The sequence below is a fragment of the Manis javanica genome, chromosome 13 (assembly GCF_040802235.1).
Source record: "Manis javanica isolate MJ-LG chromosome 13, MJ_LKY, whole genome shotgun sequence".
NCBI classification, from domain to species: Eukaryota; Metazoa; Chordata; class Mammalia; order Pholidota; family Manidae; genus Manis; species Manis javanica.
Genome location: NC_133168.1, coordinates 92,103,910 through 92,125,803, shown reverse-complemented (window position 1 = coordinate 92,125,803; position 21,894 = coordinate 92,103,910). Strand labels below are relative to the sequence as shown.

General features: G+C 52.3%; 1 protein-coding gene across 3 annotated transcripts; it reads right to left on the bottom strand.

Annotated features, from left to right (window-relative positions):
* Positions 1–9,155: 9,155 nt before the first annotated feature.
* LOC140845797 (uncharacterized) lies at positions 9,156–20,762 on the bottom strand. Of its 3 annotated transcripts, XR_012124707.1 has the most exons (14): positions 20,236–20,762; positions 16,463–16,527; positions 15,604–15,817; positions 15,215–15,369; positions 14,552–15,075; positions 13,584–13,799; positions 13,214–13,317; positions 12,659–12,728; positions 11,863–11,928; positions 11,453–11,521; positions 10,473–10,594; positions 10,258–10,364; positions 9,596–9,893; positions 9,156–9,439 (listed from the first exon to the last, which is right to left on the bottom strand). XR_012124707.1 is itself a non-coding variant. In XM_073220872.1 (13 exons), the coding sequence occupies exons 1-12, from the start codon at positions 20,451–20,453 to the stop codon at positions 10,277–10,279; spliced, it is 1,911 nt and encodes a 636-aa protein (XP_073076973.1). In that variant the 5' UTR covers positions 20,454–20,762; the 3' UTR covers positions 9,156–9,893; positions 10,258–10,276. The 3 variants fall into 3 exon arrangements, 2 of the variants coding, with proteins under 2 accessions (XP_073076973.1, XP_073076974.1); XM_073220872.1 differs by having other exon boundaries at positions 9,156–9,893; XM_073220873.1 differs by having other exon boundaries at positions 9,156–9,893; positions 15,944–16,527; positions 20,236–20,364.
* Positions 20,763–21,894: the final 1,132 nt, after the last annotated feature.

Below are 21,894 nucleotides of genomic sequence, written 5' to 3'. Positions count from 1 at the left end.
TGTCTTCTCTGTATTTACTGCCTTTCTCGTGTCCCCCCGCTATATTATGTGTGCTAATCATAATGCCCGTTTTCCCCCTTATTTCTCCATTCCCACCCACCTCTCCAGTCCCACTCCGTTTGGTAACTGTCAGTCCATGCTTGGGTTCTTTTAGTCGGCTCCTGTTTTGTTCCTTTAGAAAGATATCTAGAAAATCTCCAGGCACTTGAAAATTAAGTAACTTAATAACACGTGAGTTCTTTACAATAGCCAAGGAATGGAAACAACCTAAGTGTCCATCAGTAGATGAATGAATAAAGAAGAGATGGTGCATATACACAATGGAATATTATTCAGCCATAGGAAGAAAACGAATCCTACCATTTACAACAACATGGACGGAGCCAGAGGGTATTACGCTCGGGGAAATAAGCCTGGCGGAAAAAGACAAGTATCATATGATTTCTCTCATCTGTGGGGCATAAGATCAAAGCAAAAACTGAGGGAACCACAACGGACTCACAGAACCCAAGAACGGACTGACAGTTACCAAACGGAAAGGGACTGGGGAGTGTGGGTGGGGACGGAGAAGGGGAATGAGGGGCATCGGGATCAGCACACATAATGCAGGGTGGGGAGCGGGGAGGGCGATACAACACGGAGACAACCTGTAGTGACTCTACAGCGTCTCACTACTTCCCTGAATCATTCTAACATCTTAGATTGCAAATACTTGGTTGGGCCATTTTTTTTCTCGGAATACAGACAGGTTTTTTCTGGTTCAGTTTCCTATGTATTGCAGATGATAGCTGTCTGTATTATGTGAGAACAATTTTATTAGTAAAATAAACAGTGACTATTTTTTTTTCCATAAGTATTTTTTTTGTCATGTGTTGAATGGTCGTTGTGTACAAGATGATGTAATAGATGGAATTGAATGAGAGAAAAATGATTCAAACGTGAATCCTGCCGGGAGATGAGTTGTGCACACATAAACAACTGATAGGTCGTAGGAAGGGTTAAATGCCTTGGAGAAAAATGGGGTCCTGTGGTGGCTGGTAAGGTGGGCCTTGCAAATGGGCGGTTGTTCTCCCAAGGTTTCATCATAACATTTTCAAATGCTCAGTGAAATCGGCAGGATTCCACATGGAACACTCCAACGCCTACCACCTAGTTTCTGCTACTTCATATTGTTATTATACCTGATTGATCATCTGTCCATCGGCACATCCATCTTTCTATCTCTCAGTCTGTGTTATTTTTAAAATTTGGAATGATGGGCTGGCATTCATAAAGGTGTGAAAATAGGGCAAGCATCAGTTTCTCAGAGTGATGTGTAAGTCAAAGTACAGGTAGGGAAGTATGTATGAAATACTGAATGATAGATGTAGGAAATACACACAGAGTCGAAGCATAGGTGGGGACGTTATTGTCACAGTGAACTTGGACTTTACACATATTAGGGAAATAATAGTGTATTAGAGACCGAATTTTTCAGTGAAATTGTATCTTTGTGTTTGTGAAAAAAGAAATGGATTACAAACTAACATACAGAATTTGGTAATATATGGAACAGGCTACATAATTGGCATGAATATGAATTGATATGAATAGTAGGCATTTACAAAATATTTAGCTTTTTGCTTGGCCTGTTTAAAACTTAACTTTCATGACCAGCATCCTAGGAATAGAGTGATTTAAACAAAGATTGTTATTGATCATAATTCTCCTGTTTTTGGAAAATGAGGAATTCTGAAGTTGAAGTTAGCAACCTTAAAATATATTCAGGGCAGTTTTGATGGAAAGTTATGTTGGCTCTAAAAGATGGTTTAAAATTTCCGTGTCGGGTCTAAGGTTGCATAGCTAAATACTCGATACGCTTGATAGCTTTCTACATTGTAATACATCTTTACGGACTAAGCCCGGTATGGGAATGAAGATTATAAGGGGATGTTTCAGCAGACGCAGAGGACGTTGGATTTGTACAGATTAAACCCGAAGTTGATACCAAGCAGACAGACATCACTGAATGTTTTCAAAATACTGGGAGTGTTTCTGACGAGGAGCTCGTGGTGTCCTGAAGGGCTAAGGCAGGTAGAGCTATTGTGGGGTATCAAAAGGCACAGTCATTGATGTATTCACAGTTAGTCCTTTCAGAAATAACAAGTGTTGAAGAAATGTAAAAAGCTGTTTGACTAGTATGTTTATAGCTATAAAATTTTAGTTATAAGACACCCTGCTGGGAGGTGGGGGAAATGGGTAAGTTACTACCTTCCGTGGGGACAAAATAGAAAGTAAAATGGAGAAAATGTTACATCGATAGGGATGATGCCGCCTTAACGCTGAATGCTTTTTTCCCCTTACACCGCGGGAGGGTGCCTGTTGGCAGTCAGTCAGCTTCAGAATTCCTTAACTTTAGCTTGCATGCTTTCTAAGTTGCAGTTTTAAGGAAAAGATCTGAGACGTATGGTTATTGTGCCGTGTGATTCCCCTGAATAGTGGACATGTTCTTGGGTTCTGTCAGATGCTGACTGTATTCATCCAAAAATCCTACTGACTTCTTGTGATAAAATTATGGAGATACTTTACGCAAAGACAAGCCCCTGCTGGCTTTGGTTCTTAGGCCAGCCATGACTTGCACCTGTGTGTATGTAAAAGCAGAAGAGAAAAAGGAAAACACACAGCCTCAGAAACCAGGAGCTGAGATGGATTCTTGTGCAATTGGCCACTCAGAGCCCCCAGTTAGGCCTCGTTAACACTGCCCGCCCCCATTTGTGTTTCAAATAAGCATTCGCAGAGGTCTGGGAGGAGGAGTAATGAAATCTGAGAGAGAAAATGAAGTGTGACAGTATTTCAGAATCTAAGGAAATGCACCCGCAGGTTCCTGCCCTGAGTTCTTTGTGCCCCTTAACTGTGTGAATGCACCCTGGGATTGGAAATGGGGACACCACCACACCCCCGCCCACACCCCTGGGTCACGGGCCCTAACTAAGCTTGTTTCTGGGTGGCTTCCTGGGACTTTCAGGGACTCACTTTAAAAAATGACATTGAATTTTATGAAGCATACTTTCACGTCTGTGACCTGCCTTTTGCCCAGAGGCTCCCCTCTCCCGGTGTGGTGTCCCTGTTCCCGCGGGCTGGTATTCTGTTACTCTGGCCTGAAGCGAGTTAGCAGCCAGCTGAGCTGCACCAGTTACATCGCCTGGCCGCTGACAGGAGCATAGTGACGTGTTGGAGCATGTTTATTGTGCATACGAACTGGAATGGCACTAGGACCGTGTGCCTGTGTTGGCTTAAACACTGGAATTTTATGCCCCTTCCGCCTTCCATCAGCTGGTAGCTGTTGGATTTTACAGTTATGCATTCGGGCTACAAATAGAGTAATAGTATTTTTGTTTGGCCAGATGTGGGGTGTGACCTTTGACATGGTGCTTGGCTGTGCCTGGGGATTTGATTCCTTCAGTTTAGGTGAAATTCCCTGCTTTGCTTCCTCTGATAGGGGAATACGCACTTTGGCTCTTTCCACTAGAGGTGGAGGAAGACAGGAAGAGTACAACTGGAACACACAGAGGGTATTCATTATTTTACTGGGTGTGATTCAGTTGGCGGGCTTTTCGTGGGAGTGTGAGCCTCCTGCGGCCGTTAGTTCTGCATACTGAGAAAGCGCTGTAATCACACTCAGTTTTCTTTGCTCTGTATCTAATTTTTGACCAGTCTGGGAGGACGAGTCCCTGCCTTTTCGTGGTGCCTTTGGTGCCGGGGTTCTTGTTCATCGAGCCAAAGAATGAACTTCGCAGACACTCAAGGTAGGAGAACAAGGTTAAAGGCTTTAATTTAGAATCAAGGTGAGAGGACAGAGCTCCTAGCTCACGCCAGCAGGGGACCTGAGAGTCCGTGGTTGGCTCGTTGTCTAGGGGATGTACGCGCAGTTGAGGATTTTCAGGAATGGGGGTAAAGGGCTACAGGTGCAGACTTGTTAAGTGGTCCCAGAATGCTCATTTTTGATGAGTAACAGAAGAAATTTGCTGCTGTGATTCTTTCTCAGGATAGCAGTGTCCCTCTGCGAGCATGTCAATTAAGACCGCCTGGCCTGCCCCCAAGGTGGGCTGGGTGGTTGCCTGTTTGCTAAAGTGTGTTAAGAATCTTACTTCTTAACTTTTTGAGATGTTTATAGCGCTTGTTTACTAAATGAATCTTTTGCTCAGGTTGCGGATTACTTGGTTAGGATCAGAGAAATAAACACAGCATATAGGTACAGTGACAAATAAGCTGGGCCTTTTGGCAAGCTAAGGTAAATTTTAGTGCCATGATCTAACTGATACAGAGAAGTCCCAGGTTATGCTGAGAGACTCTTCATCTGCAGAACACGCAGACGTTCCAGGCCGAGTCGCTCCTGGCCTTTTGAGCTTGAACTGATTTCACGGAAGAATGTCTATATTCTACTCTGGTATCTTCACCCTGGAGAGTTAGTGTGACTGACTGCGTAATGCTTATCACAGAGTTTCGCTAGGGACTCCTTCGCACATTGTTACGTTGTTCTGACTGTAATGATCTTGCTCTGCTTTTTCTCTGGAGGCCCTCACCCTACTCTGCCTAAACCCACGGTCCCTTGTCTCACCAACACCAAATTCAGAAAGGTGCTCTTACCTCTAAGTAACTCTTGTTATTTTCCAGAGGCCCCCTGGAACATGCCAGAGGAATTTTTTCTCCTCATTAGGGAAAATTTGGCTAATTTGGCTTACATTTATCTCAGCTGTATTTACCTGGAAAGCACTGTCAAAGGAATAATGCTAAACTTTATTCAGTATTTTACATTACAGATATTTCCAAATATCCTTATATCCACTGTCTTATTGTAGATCCACTTCTCCTCAGCTCTTTAACCATTGTAAATGGCAAGTCTTTTGTTATTTATAGTTTATTACTCCTAAACTGGCAAAGAACTAGATGCCAGCAGCGGTGCGTATCTGGGGGCGAGGTCGTGTCTGTTACAGGTCCTCGCTGGCTCCCCACACAGCTGGTCAGACGTCATCATACAGCGGTCAGCTCCCAAAATGAGGGTGAAAACCCCCCTTCAGAAGTCTGCCTCCCTCAGCACCCAACATCACCTACAACTTCAGTTAAAGAGAGAAGGGTACAGCTCCCAGCTATGCCCAGTGTTTTGCCCTGAGGATTTTCCAATCTTACCACCTTTCTTCCTGTTTGCTGGTTCTGTGATCTTTCTCCTTCCTTCTCAAACCAAATTTTTTCTGAAACTTCTCTACAGTGTTGTTTCGGAAGAAATATCTTACGTTATAAAAAATGGCCTGAGTTCCTCAAAATATATTACCTGAGCTGGGACCGTGCCGGCTGGCAAGGGATCCCTAAAGCAGGTACTGGGCACGGAGGCCGCGGAGGCATAAGCAGCCAAGGAGACAGAAAACCGATGTCGCCTCTCACCGACATGCCTCACTTTGCCCTGATTGGCCCCGGAGGATGGCTGGCTAGCCAGAGACGGGTAAGATTCCTCAAGGGAGGAACAACCTAAGACAGGCACAGTCGCAGAGGGGCCATCAGGAGAGAACTTGGGGGCCAACAGAGGTGAGGTGCAGATCCTCACCCCCCCCCCCCGACTCTGCAGAGGCCTGAATCTTCACCATCTCCGAGCAAAGTCTCCTCCTCCCATGGCTGCATCGCTGCCCAGGCTCAGCTTGAGACAGGGACCCTGGGCTTAGACACAATAGGGTGGGGGCATCTGGAAAAAGCAAGGCAGGGTAATTACAGTCAGAGCAGTGTGACTACGTGCAAGGAAAGCCCCTATCAGAACTCTGTATTAAGCATTATACACAGTGAGATCAGTAATATTCCCCAGGTGAAGGAAAGTAGTCCGTGTTTTTATTGTGCTAATTGTTTGTAATCATGTGTAAGATTTACTTGAGCCTCCTAAAAGGCCCAGCTGATTTTTTTTAACTTTACCTATATGCGGTTTTTCCTCCTTCATCCCCTAATCAAGTAATTTGCAGACTGGACAGTTCACTTAGCAAGCTAGCCCAGCCATAAACTGCATGGTAAAGACAGGAAAGATTCTATCTTAAAGCTAAGATTGCATTTTAAAACCCAGGAAGTTAAGAAGTAAGATTTGTAATGTCCTGCCAGAGGGTTTCAACCCTGGGCAAGTTCAGTACGGATTCAATGTGACCAATGAAATGATAGTAAAACGTTCTTGGGGTGAAAGGGTTATACCCAACTTTATTTCCACAGTGGCAGGTCGATCACTAACATCCCACCCAATCAGAGCGAGTCTGCATACAGTAAGCCCGTGTCTGCCTCTGGGCCTCCCTGCCTACACAGCCATCCCACACAGCCATCCTCTGGGCCTCTGACCTCAGCGCTGCCACCACTCCAGCCTCTGCTCTGTTCTCCTACAGCCTCGCAGCCGTGTCACCGTGTCACCCAGAGCACTGGGTGGGAGCTCTTTCTATAGAGTCAATAGCAACATATTGCCCACATGAGTGGTGAGCTAGCCTACTAGGCCCAGGTGAGAATCCTGGCCACAGGAACTTTCATTTTATCCACACTTAACACAGTCTTTAGCGAACATACAGTAACAGCCCACCTTGGAGGCGGGGAGGGCAGTCTTAACTGATATGCTGCCCAGCCAGGAAGCTGCTCTCCTGGAGGGAATCCGAGCAGAGGGAGGACTGATAAAAAACTTCATGTCTCATCTTGAGACCACTTCACAGGTCCACACCTCTAGCCCTTTGTCACATTCCTGAGAAATCCTTCCAAGGGGGGACCCCCACCCTTTCAGTGCACCTCCCTCTCTGAGGTAGCCCACACTCCCCTCTCTCTGAGTGTGCACTTTCTCTCTGTAAATAAAACCTTTACTTGACTGCTGTGTCTCTGCCCCTCAGTTCTTTGCTGCTGCGGGGACAAGAACCGAGGAGAATGCACAACGCCCTCCTAACAGGAGTCCCAGCCCAGGGGAGGGGTGGGGGAAGGAGAAGGCTGGGAGGGCGGGGGGAGAGGGGTGCGAGCATGGGATCAGAGAGCTTGGGGAGTGTGGAAGGGAAGCCTGGAGGAGGAACTAGGAGGGAATGGCAGCTGGGGAGGGAAGCCGTGGAGCCTCGGTGCTGGTGAGGCAGGGACCGTGGGTGCAGACAGAGCAGGGCGAGGGCCTCCGGAATAAAACCCCTACTGAAACTCCATATTAGACAAGTAAGCAAAGTCAGTCACATTCATTCTCTAAAGTAATATAAGCATTCTTGCGTGAGATTAATTAAAACTAAAAATCCAGGAGTAACTTGGCCTGAAATATTTGAATATCCCCCACATAAGAAAAGACCGCAGCATAGCCCATGTCTTCATTGTGTCAATTAAATGAGGTCATTGTAAAATGTACCTTAGCTTGATAAAAGTCCCGACTTATTTTCTTTAACTTTACCCAGATGCTGGTTTTCTTCCTCTAGCCCTAATCAAATGATATGCAATGTAGACAAGTAATAATGGCAAGTAAGGAAAATAATCTGGAAGACTGATAAGAAACTTAGTGTCTCTTCAATGATAAGCATTTGGGGACCATTTAGCAGGTCTGCATCCCTGGCCCTTTGTCTCTCACCTGCCTATAAATTCCCTGTGCATCACCCCGGGGCTATCTTGTCCCCTCTGGGCAGGGGCAAGCCAGGAGCTGTGTCCTCTGCTTTATCTCTAAATAAAGACCTCGCACATGCTCTCCTACCTTGAGTGTTTGCAAAGTTCATTCTGTGAGCCTGTGAACAAGAACTCCATCATCAGCTTCTCTGAAGGGACCGAAGACTGGGAGCCCCTAGAGCCTGTGCCTGGGTGCACAGTAGCACACCACGGGCCAGAGGGCCCTGCCAACTCCCCAGAACACGCCGGGTGGGGAAGGTGCGCTGCAGCCCACAGCCATGTGAGCCTGGTGTCCCAGCACCAGCAGCCCAGGCTGTGTTGCGCTTGCGGCCCCTGCACACACCGGGGGAGGATGGACCGCTGGTCCAGTGACCACCCAGCAGGCCCAGGGCTGCTGCTTTGTTTTAGGGCCCAGAAGCTCTTCTGTGTCAGCTTGAGACTGGTGGGCCGTGCAGGATGACAGGTCTGACCTGTGCCACAGCCCTGCCAGGTACCCGCCTGCCCTTCTCCTGCCCAAACCTACCTCCCTATGTGGCTGGGGAGCCTGAGGTCATCCCTGGGACCACCATGTAGGCAGATGGCTCTGAGGGTGCTGTGCGCAGGGCCAGGGGAAGGAGGTAGGGGTGGCCTGCGTGTCCAGATTTTACCTCCTGTCACCTGGTCACCTGAGGCTGTCAGGAGGGCCCACGTCTGCTTCCCCAGTCCCAATCTGGGGCTCCACCTGCAGCATAAGGCCTGGAGAGTCTCTCCCTCCTGGAACCCCCCAAGGGGGTGTTTGTGCTGATCCTGGAGCTCTCCTCCAGGCCAGGCCTCCCCTCCTGGGAGGGTGAACACATCCTGAGAGTCCTGGGGGAGCGTGTGGGGAGATTCAGAGCCAAGTGCCTCGGCTCAGCCTCCCCAGCCATTTGTCACAGACATCAGGCCACTCAGCCAGGACCCAGGAGGAGGACACCAGGGGACTCAGACCAGCCTGGTTTGGGGATGGGAGGCTGAGGGGCACTATGGGGGAGGACTGGGAACCCGGGAGCTTTGGGGGGTGCTCTGAGGTGTAAAGCATGGAGAAAGTGGGCTCAGACAAAGCCCCCCCAGTGGAAGGCATGCACCTCTTGGAGGTGCTTTGAGAGACCAAGTTCAAAGTTTTTCGCAAAGGAATTTTCTGGAATGTGTGGAGCAGCTGTGCCTCATTAAATGGGACAGTGCTAGACTGGCGCACTGCAGCCCTGGGATCTACTTGGGTACATCTGCAGTGGTGTTCAAGATGTGAAGAGACACCCTGGGGTTTCTAATGAACAAGATTTGGTGTCTGATCATAATCTACAGGTGACAGGAAATAAGGTTCAGTTTCTGTTTGAACAGCCCTCCCCCGTGTTGCTGAGTTGTGCCAGCCTGGGGCTTGGAGCGCCCTGTTCTTCCTCAGCACCTTATGGGGGGAGGACAGAGCATGGAGGACAACCTGGCAGAGGTCAGGGCCCCCATGCGTCAGAGAGTTTGAGGCTGGGGTGGGGTGGGCTGGGGCACAGGATGTCCGCAGGAGGGGCAGAGCTTTCAGAAGAAAGAGCAGTGTGGTGGCAATCCGTTCAGCATTTATTATATTCTGCACAGGGATGACCCCAACCCCCAGGAACCATAAACCTCAGAGACAACACCCAGAGCACACTGCACCTGGGGAGGCTATTTCTCAGGGATGAGGGGAGGAAGTTGTACAGGGAGCTCCCCTGTAAGCAAGTCCCGGTACCCTGTGACAGTCGGCCACCCCTGCATCCTCGGATGCCTCCGCTGGGCATCAGGAGGCCATGGTCCCTCGCAGCACTGCGCTGAGTCTATTTCCATCCTGGGAAAGGCCGGGCCTCGTGAGAACAACACCCACCTGTTCCTGGAACCCTGTGGCTATGACTCAGTGGCTGACGGCGCCCAGGGACAAGTTGGTGTCATGGCGGGAGGCCACCTGTACGAAGGGGAACATCCTCCACACGGTGGGGCGGCTCACCTCTGTCCAACGGGCCAGAAGCAGAGGGGACGACACAGCACGAAGGTGGCCAGGTGCGCCGCAGCTACATACGGGTCCTTGAGGATGCAGCGGCAGCCTGGGGAGCTGCCCGAGTCTGCCGACGGAGGAGGTGCCAGAGCAGCTGCCCCGGCAGAGGCTCGGGATGAGCAGCGGGAGGAGGAGGAGCAGCAGGCAGGCTGGGGTCCTGGGGCGCCAGGTGCCGCCTGCCCGAAGGGGAAGAAGGTCTCCTCCACATGCAGCCAGGACACCAGCAGGGCCGAGGGCCCGATGACAGCAGCTACAGGGCCACGCGGGTGAGCAGAAGAGACAGGTTATCCCGGGTTCCCCCCATTATCCTGCTTCCACCCCGTCCCCACTGCCCTCTGGGCTCCAGGCCCTGTGCAGAGGGTCCTGTCAATCACCAGCACCCAGGGAGTCCCTGTTACGGGAAGGCTTCTGAGCGTCACCTACTCACAGAGGAGGAAACTGGGTCCCAGAGGGGGCCGGGAACCACCCTTCAGTCTGGCACAACCGATCGGCAGTGGAGCGGGATTGCAGCCGCACCGGTCTTTAGGACGCCCCCACACCGTGCATGGCCCAAAGCTTCCCTGAGGCTGGGGAACAGCCCACCCCCTGCTGATTGCCCCAGCCCAGAAACTCACCTGGCCCTGGCCCATAAGTTTAAATCCTGAGGGACCTGAAGCACTTAAACAGTCCTTTTCTGCCTGCCCTCTGACCTGGGGGCTCCAGCTGGCAGGACAGGCCGTAGCTGCAGGACAGAGGGACACCTGTGAGCCCCTGGAGCCCCATGGCAGGGGACCCTTCCCCCAGAGCCTGCCGGCAGATACAGCCCACACCCCACTCCTGGCAGCCTCACCTCTGGTCCTCATGCAGGAGCTTCACTCTCCGGAAAAAGGACAGGAAGTGCTCCTTGGGCTCCAGGTCATACTGCCTGGCCAGGAACTTGTATGTGAGGAGCTCCACTACAAAGTCAGTGACCTGGGGCAGAGGAAGGACAGGATGCAGACGAGGAGGGGGGTGAGGAGTGGGGCACTGGGATGATCCCAAATCTATGCTCACAGAAACCTGCCTTCCTTCCAATGCCATCCAGCCTTGCCTGTTCCCACTGTTGGGTCTCCAGCTCCTCCTCCAGGAAGGTGGCCTTGATGCCTCCCAATCCCCCACCTTACAAAGCCTTTAGTCTCCTGAGCTCTCCGTGTCTTAACTCTCAACACACGTTAGACCCAGGGGATGGCCCAGACAAGGTCCTGTCCAGGGGGTCTTGACTACATCCCTCACCTTTCATGACTGGGCACTCAACTCTCTATTTTATACCATCACCCTGGAAGGCAGCAAGGTGGCAAAAGTACATTGAAACAGCCCCCTGAGCCCAGAATGAGGCCGGTACGTCCCCACCCTTTCTCAAGGTGGAGGACCGCCAGGGCTCTCCAAGGGGCAGGCCTGCCCAGAAACAGCACCCGGGCCTGGCCTGGGCTCGGGGCTACCGAGAAGCGGGAACTGCATTGGGGAGCTGAGGCCTCAGGCGGGAAGGCACTGCCAGCCCCCGATGTGCTTCCTGCTCTGAAGGAGCAGCATCCCTCCCCCTGGGCAGGGCCTGACGGGGAGACCAGTCCTGCCCACAGGCTTCCCCCTGGAGCCCTCAGCCCCGCCTGCCCTGGGGCCAGGACCGGGGCTTAGGTGGGCCCTTCTGGCAGTCCTCTCCAAGAAGCCCAGGTCCTGGGGTAGAGGGGGGACTCAGGAGGGGGTGACTGGTGCGGAGAGGTTCGGGCTCACTGGGGGCTCTCTCCTCGCTAAACCCCACCATCCTGCCCCCCTGAGCCCTGCCGGGTCACTCACATCCACATGATGTTCCTGTTGTTTCTCTAAGGCATCGTACAGGATCAGTGCGAGCGGCGGGATCATGCCCTGTGCGACCGGGGTGGGGAGGTGATGAGTCCCCACCTGCCTCAGGGGCGCCCACAGAGCCTCCCCTGAACCCCACACCCGCAGCCCCCAGCTCCCTTGGACCACCCTGTGCGGCCTCCCCCCTTCCCTTCGCCCTGCTCTCCCCTCCCGGGCCCTCCCAGGGCTGGCTTTTGGCCATTCCCAGGACCTGTGGGCCCGGCACCTGTCCTCCAACTTCCCCCTGTACCCAGCTGCTCTCGCCCCCCTTCTGGTCACACCAGAGCTGGCAGTTCAGAGCTGGTGGGACCAGGAGCAGGTGCAAGGTCACCCCACCGCCCTGACCCTGGCCACCCCACTCTCACCTGCTTCTTCATATCCTGGGATGCCCTGGGGGACTGGTGCCATTTCCTCACTATGGCCCTCGCGTCCTGCAAGGTGCACGACACTCAGGTGCTCATGCTCCCCTCCCACGTGCCTCCCACAGCCAGACCGTGGTGGATGGATGCCTTGCCCGAGCCCCCTGGCACCTACGCTATCCCCACCTCCAGCAGGCTCTCAGCCCAGAGCAACCCCACCTCCGGCACACACTCATACTCATGCGGGTCCTTGGGCCATGGACACCGCCATGAGAGGGTCAGGGGAGGCCCCTCTGCCTCCCAGGGTGCCCTGAGCACTCACTGTCACCCGGCAATCAGCACGGCTCCCCTCACATGACCAGGGGGGTGCACAAAGCTGAAGCACTTCTTGTGGTCTCTGAACCCTTGCTCACCTGGGAGGCCCGCCCGCCAGGCTGACGGCAACCCTCCATGTACACATGGGGAGCCTGAGGCCACAGAGGGGTCATGACAGGCTCAGGGGACCCAGGGGAGAAGCCGACCTTGCTCAGCCACAGGCCCCAACCCTGCTGCCGACGCCACACCAGCCCCAGCCCTGACCGGGGGACTGTCCCCTGGGTCCTCAGTGGATGTCAGGCCCGCAGTCAAGTAGAACAAGGGAGGGAGACAGACGAGGCCCTCATGGGCCTGGGGGACCCTACTTTCCCTATCAACTTCCCCTGCACACCCCGCACTCCTCGAGTCTTTCCCAAAGCTGTGCCGCAGCGCAGCAGAGGATTTGCCCCAAGAACCCCTCCCTTCCAGACATCCAGCCCCCATTTACCTCGAGGAGCTGCTTCCCTTTAAGCCCCTTGTTCCTCTTTTTAAGTTTTCTGTAGATCCAGGAGCTCTTCCTACGGGGAGGGGAGAGGAGGAGGGACACATGCGGCCAGCAGGCGGAGAGTCTCGGGGCCGACCCCTTTTCCCAGGGATCCTAGAAGGCCCACTAGCCCACAGGAGGCTTCCCACCACGGCCCTGAGCCCTGGAAATCTGTGGCCTGCAGAGGGGGCTTCATGTTTCCACCCAGGGCCTCCATTCCCTGTTCTCCCGGGGGCGAATCTGCTTTGGGCCAGGTCGCTGTCCTTGGGGCAGAGACCTCCTGCTGCAGAGCACAAGCTCCAGATCTCCAATGGGCTTCACCCCACACCTGACATTGGAGGAAACTGATTCCTGCACGGGTACCCCTGGCCTAACCCACAGGGAGCCAGAAGAGCCCGCCATCCCCGCCCCTATGCTCTGCCACCTCCCAGGAAGTCTCAGCACACTGAGGGACACCGCAAGATGTAGGCGTGTCCCTGTCCACTCAGGTGCCCCGGTCCCAGGGACAGGACTACCCACCAGGAAACATGTCCCCAGGTGTTCTCCAGGCGACGTACATGAGGGTGCTGCAGGGCGACGATGATGGCACGGAAGGACCCGAAATTTCTGAGAGCCAGACACTCCTGGGAGGGAAGACAGAGCTGAGAGCGTGGCCTGCTTCTCTGCTCTATCCCCCTATGAACTCCTGTCCTTAGGAAGATAGACACCCAGGGAGCCCAGCACACCTGGTACCTGCTGAGCAGCCCTCCTGGGTGGAGGACTGTGGCTCAACCCAAGGAAGGGTCCAGGGATGGCTGTCCCACCCCCGGGGCCTGCTAGTCCAGGTCCACAGGCACCCATCCTGAGAGCTGGCAAAGGAGGGGACCCCGGGGGCCGTCCCATGACAGACCTTGGCCACCTGGATCCAGAACTCCACCACTCGGGCCCTGTCCTGGGCTGTCGTGCTCGGGCCCCCGAGGCAGGAGGAGATGACAAAATGAAACGTGGTACCAAAGTGCTTGATGACGTTAAGGATGTTGGGGTTCAGGAGTACAATGGATTCCCTCAGTGGATGTCTCTCTACATAGACCTTGCATTCACCACGTTCAACCCTACTGTACAGCTCCTGGGGATGACAAGAGGTGTCATCCAGCTGTGCCCCTGGTGCCCCTGTTCCCAGGCTGGGTCACTGGTCAGAGCTGGGGCACAGGCAGCTGGGGATGTGCTGTGAGCCTTGTGGCCATCCAGACTTCAGACCCCGTCCACTGAGGCGCCCAGGACCAGATGCACAGGACCCCAGAGTGATGGGACACAGAGGGGCTTTGCTCACAGGCACCCTCACTCACGTCTTCCCTGAGGCACAAGGCAGCTCACCCTGCCATCCTGGGGCATCTGCCTCTCATGCTGCCACCCCGTGGATCCCGATCCCCACTCAGGTGCAGTTTCCCCTGAAACAACTCCACCCAGGGCCTTTGTTGGTGTCTGTGTCTCCCACGCAGTCAGGTCCATGGCAGGGGCCTCTGAAGTGCGGAGGCCATAGGAGCCTGCCAGGCCAATGGCCCGAGGACCTAAGGCCCTGGCAGCACCTCCCTGAGCACCCCTCCCCTGCCCTGCCCCTCCCAGCCCAGCCAGGCTCTGCACACCTTCCCTCCGCTCCTTCTCATTGGTCTGTAAGGATCCCTAAGGGCCAGCCATACTGTCCCCATGTGGTCAGTAAGGGCATAGGGGTGAGGAGAGTCTCCCAGGGCACATGCTGAATCCGTGGGGAAGCTGGGACATGTGCCCAGATCACAGGAGTCCACGTCGGAATGGCAGGTCTGGGGCAGCCCGTGACACAGGGAAAGCCCACCCCCGACCCTGAGATCCTGCTCCGCTCACCGCACACATCAGGGTCAGCTGCTCGGCCACCAGGCGTGGGGCAAATGCCAGGATGGTCTGCTCCTCCTCCTTCGGCAAATCCCGGGTGCTCACGGTACAGGGGCTGGTGGGCTCCAGGACCACCTGTGGCTCTGCCCGGCCCTGTGCCATTCCTGCAGGTGCCATGGGCCCCGTGCCCGAGGACTCATGGGGCTCCAGTTCGGGGCCTGAGACCACTCCTGTAATATCCCAGGGGCTCGCAGCACTGGGGCTGGTGGGCTCTGGATCTGGAACTGGCTCTGCCACGCCTGGTGCCATTCTAGCGAGTGCCCTGGGCCCCAGGCCCGAAGGCTCATGGGGCTCCAGCTCAGGGCCTGGCCCCTGGGCTGAGGCCTCTGCTGGGACATCCTCCGGCTCTGCAGGGGCTGAAGCAGGTGACACTGGCCGTCGCTCCAGCACAGGGGTCTCAGGGAGCTCCTGGACGGGCTCTAGCCATGAAGTCGGCCCTCCCCGTGTCTCTGGAGCCAGGTGCATCTGCCGTAGGTCTGGACGAGGACACAGAGAAAGGGTCACCCCGGGGCTGATTCCCCGCGCCTTATAATCACAGAAGAGCCCACACTGCCTTGAAGGGAACCCCAGTCCGGGAAGCCCACCCTACATGGTCCTCTGGCCGCAGCCCCTCACCTTCCAACTCTGCCACCGTGGGCCCCAAGTGCTCCTCCTGGACCAAGTGGTGGAGGACTCGGCCCACCAGGGTGGATGAAAGCTGGCTGGCATCGATGGCGCAGGGCACATGCTCGGGCTCCCAGGCAAGGCGCCTAGCCCATCCAATCCTGGGGCTGGGGTAAGGCCGGGGGGTGGCAGAGTGAGAAGCCTGGTCCTTCCAGCCACACTGCCCTCCGGGTCCACCCTTGTGTGGGCCTGGCAACTGTGCCCTCCCCTGCCTGTCCAGGCACCTGCCCGTCCTCCTTCCTGACCCTGCGTGTTTGTCCTGGGACCCCATCCTCTCCCATCCTCCCGAATAGGAAGTCCCCAGTTGTCAGGCCGCCCATGGGATTCCAAAGATGACTGACCTGCTAGGCTCTGCTGTGGGCTCCTGGGGCTCCAGCTCAGGGCCTGCCAGGGGGGCTAAGGCCACTGCTGGGACATCCTCTGGCTCTGCAGGGGCTGATGCAGGTGACACCGGCTGTCGCTCCAGCACAGGGGTCTCAGGGAGCTCCTGGACGGGCTCTAGCCACCATGCCGGCCCTCCCCGTGTCTGTGGAGCCAGCTGCATCTGCCGTGGGTCTGAAGCAGGACACAGAGAAAGGGTCACCCTGGGCCTTATTCCTCGCGCCTCACAATGACAGAAGATCCCTCACTGCCTTGAAGGGAACCCCAGTCCGGAAAGCCCACCCTACATGGATCTCCTACCTTGCGGTGCTGAGCATCGGGGTCCGTGGCACTGACGAAGTTAGAGGCACACATCGAGTGAGTAAAGGAAGTAAACAGCACCCTTGCCTCACCCAGAGGCTGGGGCGGCCCGGAGAAGCAGGCTGGAAGTCAGGCAGACAGAAAGAGAGACACTCCTCGTGGATACCCAGTCGGGCTGTCGGGGTCTGATTCCAGACACGCGGGCCTTTGAGAAGCCGCTGAAGCGCAGCCTCAGCCGAGACTCTCGCAGGTGCCCACGGCCTTCCTCAGTCCCTCGCATCCAGGGAGATGCCTCTGAAGGGGAATCCTGGCCTCCACTCAGGTGACTTTCCCGGCTCCCAAGGGAGACGGGGGATCCACTGAGGGAGACGCAGGGGAACCTGGCGCTCGAGACTTTGAGATCGGCAGCCGGGCTAGTCCCACTTAAGTGGCTGACGAGCGCCCGATGTTGTGGTCCATAGACGGCTTCCTTCTATAAGGACAGTGAAAGAAAAGGCAGGCTCGGATGCCTATACTCACCTCCGAAGTTATCCCGGACGAGCCCCCAAAAACGATGCAGCTTCTCACACCACAAGGGTATAAAACTAGAAATAAATCACACAAATAAAATGAAAAAGCCTACCACCGCATGGCGGATTCACAACATGCTCCTAAACAACCAACGGATCAATGACCGAATAAAAACAGAGATCAAGCAATATATGGAGACAAATGACAACAATAAAAATTGAACTACGCAAAATTGGTGGGACACAGACAAGGCGGTGCTAAGAGGGAAGTATATTGCAATACAGGTCTCCCTCAGGAGAGAAGAACAATCCCATATGAACAGTCTAAACTGAAAACTATCACAACAAGAAAAAGAAGAGCAAATGGGGCCCATAGTCAGCAGGTGGAGGAACACAATAAAGATTGGACCAGAAATAAATAAAACTGAGGAGAATGAAACAATACAAAGAATCGATGAAAGCAGAAGCTGATTCTTCGAGAAAATATACAAAATTGATAAACCCCTAGCCAGACTAATCAAGAAAAAAAGAGAGCCTGCACACACAAACAGAATCAGAAATGAGAAAGGAAAAATCACTACAGAAACACAAAGAATTAGGAGAGAATACCATGAAAAATTATATGCCAACACACTGGATAACCTACAAGAAATGGACAACTTTCTAGAAAAATGCAACCCTCCAAGGCTAACCCAGAAAGAACAGAAAATCTGAACAGACCAATGACTAGGAACAAAATTGAACTGGTAATCAAAAAACTACCTAAGAAGAAAACACCTGAACCAGATGACTGCACTGCTGACTTTAATCAAACATGTACTGAAGATCTAATAGTCATCGTCCTTAAACTTTTCCAAAAAGTAGAAGAACCAGCAATACTTCCAAACTCATTCTATGAGGCCCAGCATCACCTTAATACCAAAACCAGGCAAAGACACCACAAAAAAAGAAAGTTACAGAACAATATCGCTGACAAACATACATGCATAAATACTCAACAATCCACCTCTAGGAATTTACCCTAAGAATGCAGCAGCCAGTTTGAAAAAGACAGATGCACCCCTATGTTTATCACAGCACTATTTACAATAGCCAAGAAATGGAAGCAACCTAAGTGTCCCATCAGTAGATGAACGGCTAAAGAACATGCGGTACATATACACAATGGAATATTATCCAGCCATAAGAAGAAAACAAATCCTGCCCTTTACAACAACATGGATGGAGCTAGAGGGTATTATGCTCAGTGAAATAAGCCAGTCAGAGAGAGGCAAGCACCAAATGATTTCACTCATATGTGGAGTATAAGAACAAAAGAAAAACTGAAGGAACAAAACAGCAGCAGAATCACAGAGACCAAGAATGGACTAACAGTTACCAAAGGGAAAGGGACTGGGGAGGATGGTTGTGGGAAGGGAGGGTTAAGCAGGAAAAAAGGGGCATTGCTTTTAGGAGACATAATGTCGGGGGGGGGCATTAGGTGGGCTGTACAACACAGACAAGACAAGTAGTGATTCTATAGCATGTTACTACACTGATCGACACTGATTATAAACGGTAAGTGGGGGTCACTTGACGATCGAGGGAGTCTAGTAAACATAATGTTGCTCATGTAATTGTAGATTAATCATACAAAAAATTATAACAACTGAATAAAAAATAAAAATAGAAACTATTATCATTTAAATTTTAAGGAGGGATTAAACAATTTCCAGACAAGCAAAAGCTGAGAAAATTTAGCTCGCACCACCCATCTCTACAGTGTATTTTGCAGGGACTGCTATAGATGGAAGTGTTCCTAAGGTTAAATAGCTGTCACCAGAGGTAATAAAGAGGGACATACAAAGAGTACAGAATACCATACCTAGTATACAAAGAATGAGGAGGGGAAAAAAAAAACAACCTTTAGATTGTCTTTGTAATAGCATACTTAAGTGAGTTAAGCTAGATTCTTAGGTAGTAAGGAAGGTACCCTTTACCTTTTGGTAACCACGAACTAAAGCCTGCAATGGCAGTAAGTATATACCTATCGATAATCAGCCTAAATGTAAATGGTCTGAATACACCAATCAAAACACACAGTCACTGAATGGATAAAAAATAAGACCCATGTATATACTGTCTACAAGAGACTCACTTCAAACCCAAAGACATACACAGACTAAGAGTGAAGGGATGGAAAAAGATATTTCATGCAACTAATAGGGAGAAAAAAGCAGGTGTTGCAGTACTTGTATTGAGCAAAATAGACTTTAGAACAAAGAAAGTCACAAGAGACAAGGACGGATATTATGTAATGATAAAAGGGGGTCAATCCAACAAGAGGATATAACCATTATAAATATCTAGGCACCCAACAGAGGAGCACCTACATATGTGAAACAAATACTAACAGAATTGAAAGGGGAAATAGAATGCAATGCATTCATTTTAGGGGACCTCAACACTCCACTCACTCCAAAGAACAGATCAACCAGACAGAAAATAAGGACACAGAGGCAGTGAACAACACATTACAACAGATGGACCTTACACATCTACAGAACTCTCCACTCAAAAGCAGCAGGATACACATTCTTCTCAAGTGCACATGGAAGATTTTCAAGAATAGATCATATACTAGGCCACAAAAAGAGCCTAAGAAAATTCGAAAAGATTGAAATTGTACCAACCAGCTTCTCAGACCACAAGGGTATGAAACTAGAAATGAAATACACAAAGATGACGAAATGGCCTACAATCACATGGAGGCTTAACAACATGCTCCTAAATGACCAGTAGATCAATGACCAAATAAAAACAGAGATCAAGCAATACATGGATAGAAATAATCACAATAATTCACACAACGCAAAATCTGTGGGACTCAGCGAAAGCGGTGGTAAGAAGGAAGTAGGCGTACCTCAAGAAAGAACAACAATCCCATATGAACAGTATAAACTCACAATTAACTGAACTAGAAAAAGATGAACAAATGAAGCCCAAAGTCAGGAGAAGGAGGGACATAATAATGATTTGAGCAAAAATAAATAAAATTGAGAAGAATAAAACAACAGAATGAATGAAAGCAGGAACTGGTTCTTCGAGAAAATAAACAAAATAGATAAACTCCTAGCCAGACTTATCAACAAAAAAAGAGACTACGCACATGAACAGAATCGGAAATGAGAAAGGAAAAATCACTAGTGACACCACTGAAATATGAAGATTAGAGAATACTATGAAAAATTATATAGTAACAAACAGGACAACCTAGAAGAAATGGTCAGCTTTCTAGGAAAATGCAACCTTCCAAGGGTGACCTAGGAAGAAACAGAAAATCTGAACAGACCAATGACCAGCAAGGAAACGGCACCGGTAATCCCAAATGACAGGGACGACAGGAGCCTCAGGAAACAGTTGTTAATCCTGGAGGCGCTGCGTCCGGCGGCCTCTCCCCCGCAGCCCGTCCGCGGGTCCCACCGACCCTCGGCTCGCCCGGCCCTCGCCCCCGAGGCCGCCGACTGAAAACGGCGCACAGGGCAAGACGCCCGCCGGCCTCCCCGTCTGCGCGGCACGGCCCGCCCCCTCCGCCTGCGAACCCGGCCCGCGCGGCAGTGTCACGTCGGCGGCGGGGCCCCACGCCGGGCCCCGCGAGTCCACCACCCGCGTCGGCCGGCCCCCGGCCCCGCGAGGCCTGCGGGCCCGCCGAGCCCCTCGCACGGCCGCCCCCTCACCGGTCCGCCGCTCCCGCAGGCGGAGGCTGGGGTCCACGCGCCCCCTCCGGGGCCCGCGGCGGCGTACCTTCCGACTCGCAGAGCCGTCGCTGTCGCCTTCATCCCTGAAGCGGGGCCCGCTCTGGACGCTCCGCAGCAGGTACGACGGTGCAAGGCTGGAGGAGGCAGAGCTGGACGAGCGCAGGTCCGGCCGGGGCGGCGGCTCGAAGTCCGGGCCGATCGCCGGTGCCGCCTGGGCTTGCGCGCCGGGAGGAAGGCGCATCGAATACAGCGGCGGTCCACCATCTGGGCTCCGCCGGACTCGCTGCGCGGACGGGACGGCGGACCGGAGCACGGACTGAACAGCGTGGGCAGCTCCGCCAGGCGGAGCTCGCAAACCTACTGACTCTTCAAACGGCCGCTTCGGCGCCTGCAGCTACTACGCAGCCGCCGGAGACGTTTCCTGCGCGCGCGCCCAGTGGCTACCTGCCCCGCCGAACCGCTCCCTCATTGGCTTCCAGTGCTGTCAGTCGGGGGAGGGCCTGAGCCTTGTTCCCCCCGCTCACTGGCCGCGGCGGCCTTCCCGCGGAGGCGGGGATGCGCGGGAAGCTGCACGCTCATTGGTCGCGAGACCTGTGAGGTGGGAGCTCTCATTTTGTTTCATGTACTTACTAATTTTTCTTGACATGACCCACGTGTTATTATTTGTTTATTTATTTATTTCCGTGTCATTAGTACACAGTCACATGAGCAACAATGTGCTTACTAGATTCCCCCCATTATCAAGTCTCCCCACACACCCCATTACAGTCACTGTCCATCAGCGTAGTGAGATGCTAGAGTAATTACTTGTCTTCTCTGTATTTACTGCCTTTCTCGTGTCCCCCCGCTATATTATGTGTGCTAATCATAATGCCCGTTTTCCCCCTTATTTCTCCATTCCCACCCACCTCTCCAGTCCCACTCCGTTTGGTAACTGTCAGTCCATGCTTGGGTTCTTTTAGTCGGCTCCTGTTTTGTTCCTTTAGAAAGATATCTAGAAAATCTCCAGGCACTTGAAAATTAAGTAACTTAATAACACGTGAGTTCTTTACAATAGCCAAGGAATGGAAACAACCTAAGTGTCCATCAGTAGATGAATGAATAAAGAAGAGATGGTGCATATACACAATGGAATATTATTCAGCCATAGGAAGAAAACGAATCCTACCATTTACAACAACATGGACGGAGCCAGAGGGTATTACGCTCGGGGAAATAAGCCTGGCGGAAAAAGACAAGTATCATATGATTTCTCTCATCTGTGGGGCATAAGATCAAAGCAAAAACTGAGGGAACCACAACGGACTCACAGAACCCAAGAACGGACTGACAGTTACCAAACGGAAAGGGACTGGGGAGTGTGGGTGGGGACGGAGAAGGGGAATGAGGGGCATCGGGATCAGCACACATAATGCAGGGTGGGGAGCGGGGAGGGCGATACAACACGGAGACAACCTGTAGTGACTCTACAGCGTCTCACTACTTCCCTGAATCATTCTAACATCTTAGATTGCAAATACTTGGTTGGGCCATTTTTTTTCTCGGAATACAGACAGGTTTTTTCTGGTTCAGTTTCCTATGTATTGCAGATGATAGCTGTCTGTATTATGTGAGAACAATTTTATTAGTAAAATAAACAGTGACTATTTTTTTTTCCATAAGTATTTTTTTTGTCATGTGTTGAATGGTCGTTGTGTACAAGATG

Bases quoted from the DNA above. Each gene is read 5' to 3' on its own strand.
- LOC140845797 (XM_073220872.1), bottom strand. From the start codon at position 20,453: ATGGTGGACCGCCGCTGTATTCGATGCGCCTTCCTCCCGGCGCGCAAG. The intron at 15,076-15,214 runs GTGAGGGGCTGC...GTCCTCGTCCAG, and splicing joins CACGGTGGCAGAGTTGGAAG to ACCTACGGCAGATGCACCTG. The intron at 11,929-12,658 runs GTAAATGGGGGC...TGCACCTTGCAG, and splicing joins AAGGGAAGCAGCTCCTCGAG to GACGCGAGGGCCATAGTGAG.